This window comes from Palaemon carinicauda, chromosome 41 (assembly GCF_036898095.1).
Source record: "Palaemon carinicauda isolate YSFRI2023 chromosome 41, ASM3689809v2, whole genome shotgun sequence".
Taxonomy (NCBI): domain Eukaryota; kingdom Metazoa; phylum Arthropoda; class Malacostraca; order Decapoda; family Palaemonidae; genus Palaemon; species Palaemon carinicauda.
Window position 1 is genome coordinate 13213846 of NC_090765.1, and position 15185 is coordinate 13229030.

Below are 15185 nucleotides of genomic sequence, written 5' to 3' on the forward strand. Positions count from 1 at the left end.
ACACTATAGTTCACAGAACTTTATCGCATACCCGGTATGTAATACAGTAATATATATCAAGATAAAAAAATTTTTTTATAGAATTTATATTTTCTAACAATACAAATCTGAGCATTCATATGAGGTTACAGTACTACTAATCATGTTTACTACAGCCAGCCAATCAAAATTGGAATGATTTTGTCATGCTTCATGCTAGGTAAACGCAGAGTACGTGCAAGCGGGAAGTTGCTCACAGTGTCTCCGCACAACATTCACCTGGTCAAAGACTTGTGGGGCAGTTGAAGCGTGACCTTTGGTAAATGACTTAGGTTTGTATAGCTAGGAAGAATACAAATTATACAAATTTGTAGTTTGTTCTTTTGTGGATACAAACTTCCGAGTCATTTATATGGGAGTCTTCCTTAGGAGGGAGGAAGTCTCCGTGAAGTGAAGAGGTAAACCCTTCCTCCCTAGATCATCTCATAACAATTATTAATAGTAAGAGAACAGCGTGAATCATTGAGTATAGTGTAGCCAGCTTGTAAAGAAGCAAGGCCAAATTTCTGATTCTTGAGAGATAAAAACCTTCTCTGATACAATTACTAATTATACTGTAATAGTAAGTGATCTAAGAGAACCACCAGAGAACGGAGTAGCCTGCTCATATCTAGGCAAGGCTGCTCGTTCAGTTATGTAACATCAAGTATTACATGATAAACAGGAGGGCATTTTTTTTGTATATCAATACTGCTTAAATACTATAGAAATTGAGACACTTGCATTGGGGTGAAAAAACTGCAGTGCATTTCAAGTCCAATGAAGATTATCATACACCTCATCTTTCTAGCCAAGAATGTCGTAGTAATGAGGCCGGGGGCTAGAACTGGCAAATGTCCCGTGAGAACTGTCAGTTAGGTCATAATAGTGCCGTCACTACGACAACCACTGAGAGAATGTCCAACGACTTGAACATGCCATCTTTAAATTAAATGTCTAATGGTGGGTTTCCTTTCTATCCACCAGTTTGAGGACTTGTATTTATGCGTGGTTTCACGAAACGCTGATGTTGCGGCAAACCCACATGTATCGCGTGCTCGAGGAGGGACCCTAGCAATGCTTCCCCTCAGAATAAGTAGTCTCTCACGATAGTTTCCTCTATTAAAAAAAAAAAAAAAAAAAAAAAGAGACGTTGCTCCTGAATACATTCAGAGTGGTCAAAAGCTCGCAAACAATGTGGTTTTGGAGACTTAATATAATTTAGTGGTTTTGTAGAGCGCGAAGGTTGCGGCAAACCCTTCTAGATCATATGCTCAAGAGGGGGTCACTAGTGATGTTTGCCATGAGGATACAAAGGTTCTTCTGATAGTCTTCATTTTAGGCTTGGAAGGAGAGGACTGTTTTGGACATGAAAGCATTGTAATTTCTTGTGGGGGTGACACAGCTGAAGTGGTCCGACCACCCTTCTGGTATAGAGATGATAAATCTCCGATTTATTACAGCCTCTCTTTAGAGGAGTTTTCTGCCGAGGACCCCTAGGCGTACAAGGCAGGCCTTTCTCAATAACATGAGCTGGAGGCTTGTAATCAGGATCATCCAATAAGACTGCCTCGGTAAGGGGGAAATGACAGGCTCAAATCTCAAGTCCCTCCTGGAATGAGATGTTTTCACTGTGCTGATAAATATCAAATAACTGAAGGGAGGTTCTCGCCGCATAGAACGACACTTTCTCTTACTCCTGTTGGAGGGAGACTCAGCAATGTAGAAATCTCCTCAAGTTTCCTGCAACAAGAAAACAAATATCTTCCATTGGAAAGGAGTTCACTACCTACTGTATTCACATAGAGATTCTCTTGAACATCTCTTATCTGGGCAAGGGGGAGAGGGACACAGGTTGTGTGTCTATGTCTGTCCGGCTCATAAGTATCCCACTATAGTCACTATCCCATCATGGGCAAAAACGTAAATATCGAGATTTTCTGGACATAAACACTTGCTCGTAACTCACAATTAATGAATAGTCACTCAAATGACCGTGAATCTATATAAAAACACAGGTCAAGAGAGCTAAACACTAAAAGGGTACACGAGAAGAATGCAAAAGGCTCGATCATAGAGAGGAAGTGAGAGAACAACCTCTTTACTTATCTACCAGCAGTGTTGTGGGGGAGATGTTAGTAACTTCTCCCTTGCTCCTTGTGCATGCGCTGCATTCACTCAGCAAAAAGCATAATGCAGTCAGCCAAATTTTGACAGGCTGGTCTTAGGAAACATGATTAGCAGTAATCTCATCTAAATGACTCAGAACTTTGTATCCGTGTAGGAATAAACTAATATTTCAGTGACTTTTTGTTTAAAACATCTTTTTTTTTTTTTTCCCATGATGCTTAGATTTGGACCTTTAAATTTTTTTCATGATGCTTAGATTTGGAACTTCAAATTCTAAGATCAAAACAAAAATCTGGCTCAACTTGCTTAATTGCTGCTTGCTGTAGCAGATATAAATAATTGATAAAAAAAAAAAAGACAGTAAAATTTTTTAACTTGTGATATACGGCTCAATTTATAATGGATCTGAGTTTGCAGTAATAGAACAGGATAATAAATGAAAAATTATTTCTTGCATGTTACACTATACAAAAAACTCCAAATTATACCTTCATTTCTGCAGGACTCTTCTATACTAGTAGTTATAATTCTATCCATCAGGAATGTATAAAATCAACAATCACAACTACATGCATTGTATTATAAATTACTGTACTTACGGTCCTCTACCAGGTGCAGTGTAACTGGCTGAGTATCCATTGCCCCTTGATGTTAGATCTGGACTTACAAGTGTTTGAAAGCTGAAAAGTATAAATGATATTGATCTTGATGTAGCTCATTTATCATGTAGAATACAATATTTTACTTCTATTGATTAAAATAAAAACTGATTTCTACAACATACAGTACTGTAAGGTCTTACTAATCAGAATAAATAGAGGGCAATCCTTTTCCTATTTGCCTAAAATATGGTAATAAGTGATAACAGCTAGTTTTCTAAGTTACCAAGTATAACAGCTCAAGGTTTGTTGAGTATTGCCAACAGGAGCAATCATTGCTTTATCTAAAGAAGCTGAGTAGCATATTTCCACCTTTTTAGTTGCCAAAAGTTAAAATCCTAGCATAAATATTTATATATAAAAACTACCTTTTTAGGTTAGGCTAATCTAGGCCACTTAGTTTCATATGGTATGTTGTGTACAGTAATATACTTCACACAATCATTACGGTTTTTTAATACAGTATTGCTGGGTTATGATTACATAAAGACAGTAGACATGCAATTTAATTTCTCTTTTAACACTTTAAACAAGTTAAATTACAAACCTTCAAAGGTTTGTTTTTAGGATATGCTGAGCCACTTGTTTATGTAAATTCTAGGCAAAGCCACCAAGGTTCATAAAGTATGTTATGAAATAAAAAGTAAAAAATACTGTACAGTACTGTATATCGATTACTATATGAGACTATTAAAGTTAAAACTTTATCCTTCCGTTATTACTAGTTATGCTAAGTCACCAAAGTTCAGAAGAGAACATCTAACAAACAATCATATTTCTAAAGTATTCTGATATTTTAAAAGCCTATTTCATTGAAAAATCCCTAATTTTAAATCAATTTGCATTTTCCTAACCATACAAACCTGAGACCTTTAATAGGAGTAAGACTCCATCATCATCATCATCATCAATTATCATTGTCATTGTTATTGTTATTATTGTTATTATTATTACTAGCTAAGCTGCAACCCTAGTTGGAAAAGCAAGATACTATAAGCCCAAGGGCTCCAACAGGGAGAAATAGCCCAGCGAGGAAAGGAAGTAAGGAATTAAATATATGATATAAGGAGTATTGAACAATTAAAATAAAATATCTTGAAAACATTAAAACAGATATTTCATTTATAAACTATAAAAAGACTTATGTCAGACTGTTCAACATAAAAACATTAGCTGCAACTTTGAACTTTTTAAGTTCTACTGATTCAACTACCTGATTAGGAAGATCATTCCACACATTGGTCACAGCTGGAATAAAACTTCTAGAATACTGTGTAGTATTAAGCCTCACAATGAAAAAGGCCTGACTATTAGCATGAACTGCATACCTAGTATTACGAACAGGATGGAACTGTTCAGGATGATCTGAATGTAAAGAATGGTCAGAATTATGAAAAATCTTATGCAACATGCATAATGAACTAATTGAACGACGGTGCCAGAGATTAATATCTAAATCGGGAATAAGAAATTTAACAGACTGTAAGTTCCTGTCCAGCAAATTAAGATGAGAATCAATAGCTGAAACAGCTGAAGACCAGACAGGAGAACAATACTCGAAACAAGGTAGAATGAAAAAAATTAAAACACTTCAGAATACATTGATCACCAAAAATCTTGAAATACTTTCTCAATACAGTAAACCAATTTTTAGTCCAATTGAAGACGACACAGACAATGTGTTTCTCTAAAGTAAATTTGTTGTCGAGAATTGCACAAAAAATTTTAAAATAAGTCATACAAAGTGAAAGAATAGCCATTAAGCTTTTTAAAGAGGAAACACAGCTGGTTGCCACCCACCCAAGAAACACATTGTGCTACCTTCAAACTGTCCTTCAACCTAGGCTTTGCAGTGTGGTTGAAGTGAACAGTGTAACTTAAAGGTCTCCGGTTAGTACGGTTATGAAACAATATGAACTGATTAAAAAATATGTGATTTGTTCCTGTAAATACTACAAAATCCTTTGGTGGGTTTGGGAATCCATAAAACTAATCTGGCTGGTTTACTGACTTGGGAAATGTCAAGGCACTTTAATTTTGGAAAAGAATTAAAGTGACAACTCGTCAATCTCCTAACAACCTAACTATGAAGATGTTGCAGTTGTTAAGCTAGGTCCCTACAAGAACTTATATCCTTAAGGGGGCCAGCCGGCTAATGGCGTTTTCTACGGACAGGACTTTGACATTCATACCACTTAATGAGGTGACTTAGGACACCTCTAAACTGCATAGGATTTTTGCCTCTGACCTTCGGTTTTGCGACGATAGGCCAATTTATCCTGAAAATGAGTTTTTTTTTTCAAATCCTATCTCCTCCCTTAATAATCAATATAAAGACCTGGGATTACTACCATATAGCCCTGATTTAGACCTCCAATAATTTTTTTTTCTTTTTTTTTAAGTCATTTTTTTGCTAAATATGAAAGTTTTCATTAGGTGAAAAAATAAACACTCGAAAACTAGGGGAAAAAAATTAAGAAAAAGAATCGGAAAAAAAGGCCAACATTTGATTGTTTTACAATGTCTAGGTTATATACCAAATTTCAATGCTATATCTTTAAAACAAAGTGAGAAGATAGAATTTGAAGGTCAATAAGTATAGTTTTGAGATACGGGCGTTCAAAGTTTTTCTTTGTATTCTTACAAAGACAATATTAATAAATCATAATCATTAAGAATTTTATGTTCCTTTTTGGATATTAATAAACCAAAATAAAGTTATTTAACATACTTTAATTATAAATGAAGATCCCTTTGCTAAATATCTTGCTTCTTTAGGCGAGATGGTAGCTCATTAATCATCTCTCTCTTTTACTAACTTTGCTAATTTCACTGATATTACCCACTTCTGAACTCTTAATAGATGGAATTTTCTCCTTCCTTATGTTAGCAAGTTGTTGAATTTGTCTTTTCTTCTTTGACATTTTGAAATTCTTACCAAAACTGAGAAAAACAGACGTAAAAACGAGTGAATGTCACAGGTTAAACTCAAACGTGTAATCTCTATGAGGTTTGTGGTGGGACTGAAGGCCGAAGGTTGTAATTACCGTGTAATACCTCGTCTTGTGGCTCATGGAATCTATACAGCTGCCATTGCTCACAATTTGTTTTACATCATAAAGTAATAATTATCAAAATTTACGATAACAAAAGAAATACTCCATTTTCTTGTAGGGAACAATGTTTTTAATTTAGTTACTTTTACTAATTACCCTATAACTATGAAAGTAAGGGGAATTTTGACAAAATATTTTGTATCTGCATTTTCCATTGCCATATGAAGCTCGGTGAATATTTTCAGGATTTTGAGTTTTCCTTCCTATACGACCATATATTGGGATTTCGGCGGGGCCCCTTAAGGATATTGTCTGAATATATGGTCATTATGAGAAACGAGATGCATACCTTTCATCCATCCTCCAGACAATGGTGGAGATGCTTCAATACAGAACATGTCTGTAAAGAAAAGTTACTCCGTCATGAGGACAGAGGAGAATGTTGAAAGAATAGGCCAAATTATTTGGTGTATGTGTAGGCAAAAGAAAAATGAGCCGTAATCAGAGAGAGGAATCCAATTTAGTACTGTCTGACCAGTCAAAAAACCCAATAACTCTCTCATGGTAATATCTCAACGAGTGGCTGGTGCCCTGGCCTACCTACTACCTATAATGATGACAGAGGAGAATGTGGAAAGAATAAGCCAGATTATTTGGTGGATGTAAACGCAAAGGAAAAATAAGTTGTAACCAGTGAGAGGGATCCAATGAACTACTGTATATTATTAAATTCTCCTCTGTACGGTGTCTATACAATTAAATTAAAGATTTTATTAAAGCTCTGTGCAAGGCAGTTAGTTCTGAAGATCACCAGGAGACTGGTCGCCGTTTGAATTACCCCATGGTTTTGGGAATTAAAATGACTCGTGCTGCTTGTAAAGTTCCAATAAATAAGTCAATGGCATCATCAACACTTACAAACTATTCTGCATTCCTTTCAATTTTGTTTGGTTCCCAAAATCTATCCCAGTCTGCCTTGTTAATGTTCCATCAAGACAATCTCTGTAAAAGTGGATCATTATTGGTGTTTATAATAATTGGTGTATGATCACTAGTATGCCAATCAACTAATGTTCTCCAATCAAAAGTCCAGTATTCTTATAGATGATGAGTATATTGGTAGAGGTAACAGGATGGCAACTTCTGGGACGTATAGCTTCTGTTGCCTTGAAAGAGCTGGGGGTAAGATTGTTTTCAATCAGCTGGCTATTGCTTCCCTGGTCAATTCTAACCAAGAAAGTTCCAGAGAGAGCCTCGAGCCTTGTTGGGCTCCGAAACGATGATCACGTCTTACCCACTTTAACTGGCGTTCTCCTTGCCTCTCCTATTATGAGAGCTAGCATCTTCAAGAACATGGATTCTGTCTCCATGTTTTCTGCCTCTGCTGGGGCTAGACATAAATCGGGTTCTGAAGGATCAAAGGTGTCTAATGATTACTTACTGGAGGGGAGTCGCCAAGTTCTGAGGGATGTTCAGATTTTTTGATAGTTCCAAAAACCATGCCTGTTTTGTAAACCAAATAAGTTGGTGGTACTGGACTGTCCCTTATAGCTTTCAAGGTACCTTTCCCTCGTGTGCTTGCCTTAGGTGACAAGGGAGAGTGACTCTACCTCTGAAGGGTTCAACCTGTAATGTCAGGACAAGCTGCGAGCTGATCTGTCCTTGGGTAGTTTTACCTAAGCCAAAGAGGAATCTATACGTTAGAATCATGGACATCTTGAACCTATCTTTTCTAGTCTTGAAGACAAATCTTCCAGAGGGGTAGCTTGGTGATCCTTCCCTTGCATGTTGACTTCTAAGCAATACTTTCTGGAGCAAGGGAGCTCTCAGGAGGTGAAGAGCATAAAGGTGAGTTTTCTCATGAATGCTTGAAAGGAATTCATTGCATTAAAGAAATTTTAAACCTAACATCTTTCGTTGACCTGCACTAGTGGAATCCTCCCAAAGAACGTAAAGTGAGAGGCAAGTGTCTGCGAACAGAAGAGAATCGAGTGCAATCCGAAGAGTGCGAGCATCTAGGTGATAGTTCCTTGATAGGAAAGTCTTTGTTACCTAAAGGGAACGCATGAATAGGTGATTATAATCTAACAGGTGAATGTGCGCCAACAGGAAAGAGCGTAAGCAGATGAGTACCACATACGAACAGCTGATTCCTCTCTATAAGCAGTGTGAGCACTGGCCAGAGTTACCACATGCAAATGGGTGAATGTGCTTACGTACGAGTAGATGAGGGCATAATACTTGCTGGGCATGCACAAACAACAGTGCTCACAAGAATTGGTGTGATTATGTCAACCACAGAGCATGCACTCAAGCTGACAATAAAGCATGCGTGAACAATAGCAAATTCCAGTTCTGGTGAATCTGTTCTCCTATGAGTGCACACTAAAAGAGGAGTGCGAGTAACAAAAGAGCAAGCACTAATAGGTAAGCACGCATGCACACGAGTGTATAAACAGGAGATTGTGCACCAATTGGCGAGTGCGCCTCTGTCAACAGATAAACAATCCTGTCCAGATGATTGTGTGAACAGGAGAATGCGCACTACCATGTAAGAATTCACTATCAGATGTGCCTACACACGTGAGTGCTCAAGTTCAGATAAGTGCGAACGTGCGTATAGTACGTGTGCTTGCCAAAATATGACCTCATACGAACAGGAGGGCACGCTTGCTTAAAAGATTGCACGCTCAGCCGGGTCGGGCATTCAAAATCAGATAAATGCCCATTAACTGGAGAGCACATGCGTGCTAAGTGTCAGAATCAGACGAGTGTGCACTAACAGGCAATATCTCTCATAAAAACAGATGATCTTTTTGTATTCTGTGATATGAAGTCTTCAAAGATTTGTCATCGGAAACGGAGAGTGAATGTCTTCTGGATAAAAAGGTTGATCCCTTAAAAGGTTCTCTGGGTGGAGGGAGAAGCTATAAGCACTGGGAATGCACTTTTTCTCGAGTAGTTGGATAAGTATATGTCACATGAGCTCATGCACCCACTAACCATGCTCGGTTCTTAGGAGAACAAGTACATACACTATCGGCAGGGATAAAGAGCACCACCCTTCTTTTCCTTTCTCGGTCGTTCGACTTCTCACTCTTTCCCAAAAAGAGTGGGAAGCTTCGCATACAGATACTTTCCTAATGAAGGAAGTCCAACTTCAACAGATGGAAGAAGTCACTGATCCCTCAGCATTTTTTCATGGGAGGAGTAGTCATGTACCAAATTCATTAATATAATCATCATTACTATTATTACTAGGTGGAAAAGAAGGATGCTATAAGCCCAAGGGGTCCAACAGGGAAATAGCCCAGAGAGGAAAGGAAATAAGGAAAGAGAGAATAATGAGCTTGAGTAAAGAATTCTAACCCAAGATAGTAGAAGACTATGGCCCTACCAGAGACTAGAGAACAAAAGTTAGAGGATTTCTTAGACTTTGAGGAAGACCCCAAAGGAGAAGATCTTGCTTTGACTTTTTCTTTATCTTGCCGTACGCCAACCACTGAGAGGATGACCACCTCACAAGGTGATAACTGCAACAATCATGATCTCTCCATTACCAGCACAATAAATAGGGATCCATAGAACTCCTGCTCATGAGTGAGACACATTTGCGACCTAATAAACCTAGGCAGGACAGCATAAAAAAGGTAAATACTGCCAAGAACTCATTATAAATTTTAGCAGAAGAGTTCTCAGCTTTCCTAAAACCAGATCCCTATTTGAGAACAAAATTTTGTATTCATGTAGCAACAAATAACCTCGAAAATCAATTTTGGTAAATGCATAATTGAATTTAAGTAAAATGTTATTTTCATTAGTAAAATAAATTTTTGAATATACATACCCGATGATCATGTAGCTGTCAACTCTGTTGCCCGACAGAAATCTACGGTCGGGATACGCCAGCGATCGCTATACAGGTGGGGGTGTACACAACAGCGCCATCTGTGAGCAGGTACTCAAGTACTTCTTGTCAACAAGAACTCAATTTTCTCCTCGGTCCACTGGTTCTCTATGGGGAGGAAGGGCGGGTCCTTAAATTCATGATCATCGGGTAAGTATATTCAAAAATTTATTTTACTAATGAAAATAACATTTTTCAATATTAATCTTACCCGATGATCATGTAGCTGATTCACACCCAGGGTGGTGGGTGGAGACCAGCATACATGTTAACAAAGAAGCTAAGTATCCCGTATCTTATTTTAGCCGTTATTCAAAATAACAAACATAAAATAAATAAGTACCTGGTAAGGAAGTCGACTTGAACCATTACTCTGCCTTTTTAAGTACGTCTTCCTTACTGAGCCTAGCGATCCTCTTAGGATGCTGAGCGACTCCTAGGTGCTGAAGTATTAAGGGCTGCAACCCATACTAAAGGACCTCATCACAACCTCTAATCTAGGCGCTTCTCAAGAAAGAATTTGACCACCCGCCAAATCAACCAGGATGCGGAAGGCTTCTTAGCCTTCCGGACAACCCAGAAATATTTCAAGAGAAAGATTAAAAAGGTTCTGGAATTAGGGAATTGTAGTGGTGGAGCCCCCACCACTACTGCACTCGTTGCTACGAATGGTCCCAGAGTGTAGCAGTTCTCGTAAAGAGACTGGACATCCTTAAGATAAAAGACGCGAACACAGATTAGCTTTTCCAAAAGGTTGCGTCGAAAATATTTTGCAGAGATCTATTTTATTAAAAGGTCACGGAAGTTGTGATAGCTCTAACTTCGTGTGTCCTTACCTTCAGCCAAGCTTGGTCTTCCTCATTCAGAAGGGAATGAGCTTCTCGTATTAACAGTCTGAAAATAATAGGATAAAGAATTCTCTGACATAGGCAAAGATGAATTCTTAACTGAACACCATAAAGCTTCAGACGGGCCTCATAAAGGTTTTTAAAAAAAAAAAAAGAACTTAAGAGCTCTACAGGACATAATACTCTTTCTAGTTCCTTTCCAACCATATCGATAAGTTTGGAATAACGAACGATATTGGTCAAGGCCGAGAAGGCAGCTCGTGTTTGGCTAGAAAACCAAGATGTAGAACATGTAGCCGTTACGGATGAAAATCCGATGTTCTTGCTGAAGGCATGAATCTCACTGACTCTTTTAGCTGGTAAAGCATATCAGGAAAAGAGTCTTAAAGGTGAGATCTTTCAGGGAGGCTGATTGAAGTGGTTCGAACCTGTCTAACATAAGGAATCTTAGAACCACGTCTAAATTCCAACCAGGTGTAACCAAACGACGCTCCTTCGTGGTCTCAAAAGACTTAAGGAGGTCCTGTAGATCTTTATTGTTAAAAAGATCTAAGCCTCTGTGACGGAAGACTGATGCCAACAAGCTTCTGTAACCCTTGAAAGTGGGAGCTGAAAGAGATCGCTCTTTTCTCAGATATAAGAGGAAGTCAGCTATTTGAGTTACAGAGGTACTGGTCGAGGATACGGATACTGACTTGCACCAGTTTAGGAAGATTCCCCACTTCGATTGGTAGACTCTAAGGGTGGATGTTCTCCTTGCTCTAACAATCGCTCTGGTTGCCTCCTTCGAAAAACCTCTAGTTCTCGAGAGTCTTTCGATACTCTGAAGGCAGTGAGACGAAGAGCGTGGAGGCCTTGGAGTACCTTCTTACGCGTGGCAGACGTAGCAGGTCCACCCTTAGGGGAAGAGTTCTGGGAACGTCTACTAGCCATCGAAGTACCTCGGTAAGTTATTCTCTCGCGGGCCAGAGGAAAGCAACTAGTGTCAACTTTGTCCCAACGTGAGAGGCGAACTTCTGCAGTACCTTGTTGACAAACTAGAACGGAGGGAATGCAAATAGATCTAGATGAGACTAATCTAGTAGAAAGGCATCTAAAAGAACCACTGCTGGGTCTGTTGAGAGCCTCTTGGACATCGAGGTTGCGAAGAGATCCATGGTTGGATGGCCCCAAGTGACCCAAGTCTCTTGCATACATCTCTGTGGAGGGTCCAATATGTTGGAATTATTGTCCCTTCCTACTGAGACAAACTGCTAAGACATTCAAGTTGCCTTGGAAGAAATTTGTTACTAGTGAAAAGTCAAGACCTGTTGAACAGGAGAGGAGGTCACTAGCGAACTCGCACCATGTCAGAGAGTAGGTCCCTCCTTGCTAGGAGATGAACATCAAAGCAGGGAGTTGTCCGTGTTGACCTCCATTACTTTGTCTTGAAGGAGAGACCTGAAGCTTTTCCAGGTCAGACTTACTGCCAGAAGCTTCTTGCAGTTAAAATGCATTGTCCTTTGACGCGAGTTCCATAATCCCGAGCATTCCCTACCGCCTAAGGTCGCACCCCAGCCTACGTCCGATGCGTCTGAGAAGAGAACGTGGTTGGGAGTCTGAACAGTCAGGGGAAGACCCTATAAAAGGTTGATAAAGTCCTTTCCTCAGGTTAGACCAGACTTATCTTCCGGAAACCGGGATCGAGACCGCTTGTAGCGTCTTGTCCTTTTCCAGTGAAGAGCTAGATGAAACCGAAGAGGACGGAGGTGTAGTCTTCCAAGTGACACCAAATGCACCACGGATGACAGTGTCCTAACCAGACTCATCCACAGCCTGACAGGGCCGTATTCCTTCTTCAGCATCTTCTGGATGGATAGCAGGGCTGGGGATTGATCTTCTCGTTCAGCCATGTCCTCATCAGAGGGTTCCTCATCCGAAACTGATGAGGAAACGGCAACGGAGTGGGCAACGTCTGACTCGCTGAATCCGGTCGCACTGGTGGATGCGTGACGGAGCCGGACACAAGATCATGGTACTGCTGCACAGTCTGTGAACTGTCAACCATGGGGAAGCGAGGAAGTACAGCGACAACCCGAAACTGTCTAGACTGTCTGGGTAGTACAGACAACTCCTTATCGGGTTGCTGAGGTTGCCGCACTGCGTCACAACAAGTCACCTCTGCTGGTTGTTGAACGTCTTCCCAGAGACACACTGACTCCGTAAAAAAATCCTCTATCAAGGACTAAGCTTGGACTGCATGTCTTGCAACAAAGCCCAAGGTCTATGGGAGCAGGTGTGGTAACAGACGGGGTTAGCGACTGAAGCGGAACCATTTAACCTCCCTGGAAGCATGTTATGCTTAAATAAAAGTCCATAGGAGGCTAAGCAGCTTAAGGCTCCTCTCCAAATGACAGAGTCCTCAAGGGAATATCAGGAGGAGGGAGAACAGCACTTTCTCATCTACAGGAACCATATCCGAGAAAAGCTAGGTTCTCTCAGTGAGGGTTTCACTGGTGCAAAAGCAGCAGACCAGAAGGCAATGTATGAAACTGCTTGACAGTCTGTGAACTGTCAGAAACTGAACTGTCAACCACAACAGGAGCGTGAGGACATACAGCACTGGTGTATAAGTAGCAGACCAGAAGGCAACGTCATGTAACTGTATGACAGTTTGTGAGTTGGCAACAACCAAAGTTGTGTGGGGAAGCCTCAACTCCTGACTGACTAGTTTGCTGCTGGCGAGTGGCGGTAACCACAGTGTGTTGCGGAGGCTGACACACCGTGTCAAAACACGGCAGCTTGTGGTAGCTCACGCACGGCAACGGAGTGCTCTGTGTGTGGGAGTCATCATACATCTGGCAGGGTTGACTTGTGCATGGGTGGAGGAGCTCTCACAACAAGAGTGTGAGAGCAGGAAGCCATGCCGGGCGCACAACCGTGGGAGGTGTAGGCCCACGGGTGCATCGTCAACCTTCTCCGCAGTCGGAGTGTGGGAGCTGGCAACAACAAAAGCAGAGTGCTGGAGCGTGGGATGGGCTGCGGTGGGTTGAGGAGCATGCGGTATGGTATGCGGAGCATGCTGTAAGGTATGCGGCTCATGCTGTAAGGTATGCGGCTCATGCTGCATGGTATGCGGAGCATGCTGTAAGGTATGCAGAGCATGCTGCATGGTATGCGGAGCATGCTGTAAGGTATGCAGAGCATGCTGCATGGGCTGCGGAGAATGCCGCATAGTGCTGGAACCCGGCAGCTCTACAGAACCTTCCCACTGCTGATGCGGTAGCTCACGCATGTTAGCAGATGGTGCAGCAAGAACATGCGTCTGGCAGGGTGGACTGCGCATCGGTGGTGGAGCTCTCAGAGGTGGAGGGTGGGAGCAGGCAGCCGCAGTATCTGCTGAGCGCACAACCTCGGCGGGTTGTAGGTTAACAGGTGCATTGTCAACCTTCCAGCATGATACTCCTGCATGAAGGAGCAAGCTGAGACTGTATAGTCTGCAGCATGGACCACTAGGGTCTATAAAAGACAACAACAAACGGAGCTACTGTCCGTTGTGACTGAGGGTCTAAAACCGCTGGTGCGGCAACAGACAGAGTTACTGCCTGTTGCGGTACCACCTTGCCTCTCTTGGGAGGTGTGCAGTTGTCGTACTGCAGCAAGTCCGAACTGACCCAGTGGCTACACCTAGGCCGTTGGACTTGCACGGAAGGGAACGACTTGCACTTAAAAGCTGCAAGATTTGGTCCATGGTTTCTGCGAGAAACCTCTTCCGCAGACGAGGAATAAATGGGCTCTCTCGTCTTTGTGTGGGTGGGGTGATCACGTCGGCAACGTGTGTAGATACACCCGAAACCACGGAGGGAAACGTCTGTTCGTTGATCAAGGCCTGTGGAACCCATAAGTCCTTCGACATCACTTCTCCCCTGGGCTTGGGAGCTTGTAAGAGGTATCGGACTAGGTGAACAACTGGCACGAACAGACGAACCCTCGAACGCAACACTGTAACACTTTGCGCATATCACTTTATCACTTTTGATTTTCTGTTTGCACTTATTTCACTGAACTCGAAACTTTAAGTGGTTTGTACCTGAAACACGCAATCCTATCCTTCATTAAAAGGTAGTAATTGCGAAAACAGTATTACAATGTAACAAAAAAACATAATGAAAGATAAAGAATTCAGTGGCTGGAAAAGAGACTAAACACTAGATCAAATAAACTACGTTTAAAATCTCTCACCGCATAAAGCCTGGGAAAAAGAATAAAACTCTAGAAACGTTTTACCTTCTTCCCCTATAGCGACTAGGGAGAAGAGCAAAAAACGAGAACAACGTTACCCGCTTGAACGAAACGTTTATCCTCCTCTCTCTCCCTCCGTCTCTATCTCTCTCTCTCTCTCTCTTGACTTAGAACCTGAGAGATGAGCCCAATTATATATATCGTTAAAACATATTATTTGTTAAAGGAAAAAAACTGAAAGGTTTCCCAAATAAAAAGTTCCTTTATTAGAATTAAAACCATTTAAGCTAAGAAAGAATGAACGAAACGCTAGAATCGGTTTACTCTTACTGCAACGTGAAACCGT

At 40.9% G+C, this 15185-nt stretch overlaps 1 protein-coding gene across 1 annotated transcript in view; it reads right to left on the bottom strand.

The window, feature by feature from the left end:
- The window catches only part of LOC137632199 (selenoprotein K-like), a 56736-nt gene that overhangs the window by 12703 nt on the left and 28848 nt on the right, over nucleotides 1-15185 (bottom strand). The window contains exon 3 of the mRNA XM_068364084.1: nucleotides 2748-2828. Coding sequence (XP_068220185.1) covers nucleotides 2748-2828 — 81 coding nt within the window. The remainder of the gene's footprint in view (nucleotides 1-2747; nucleotides 2829-15185) is intronic.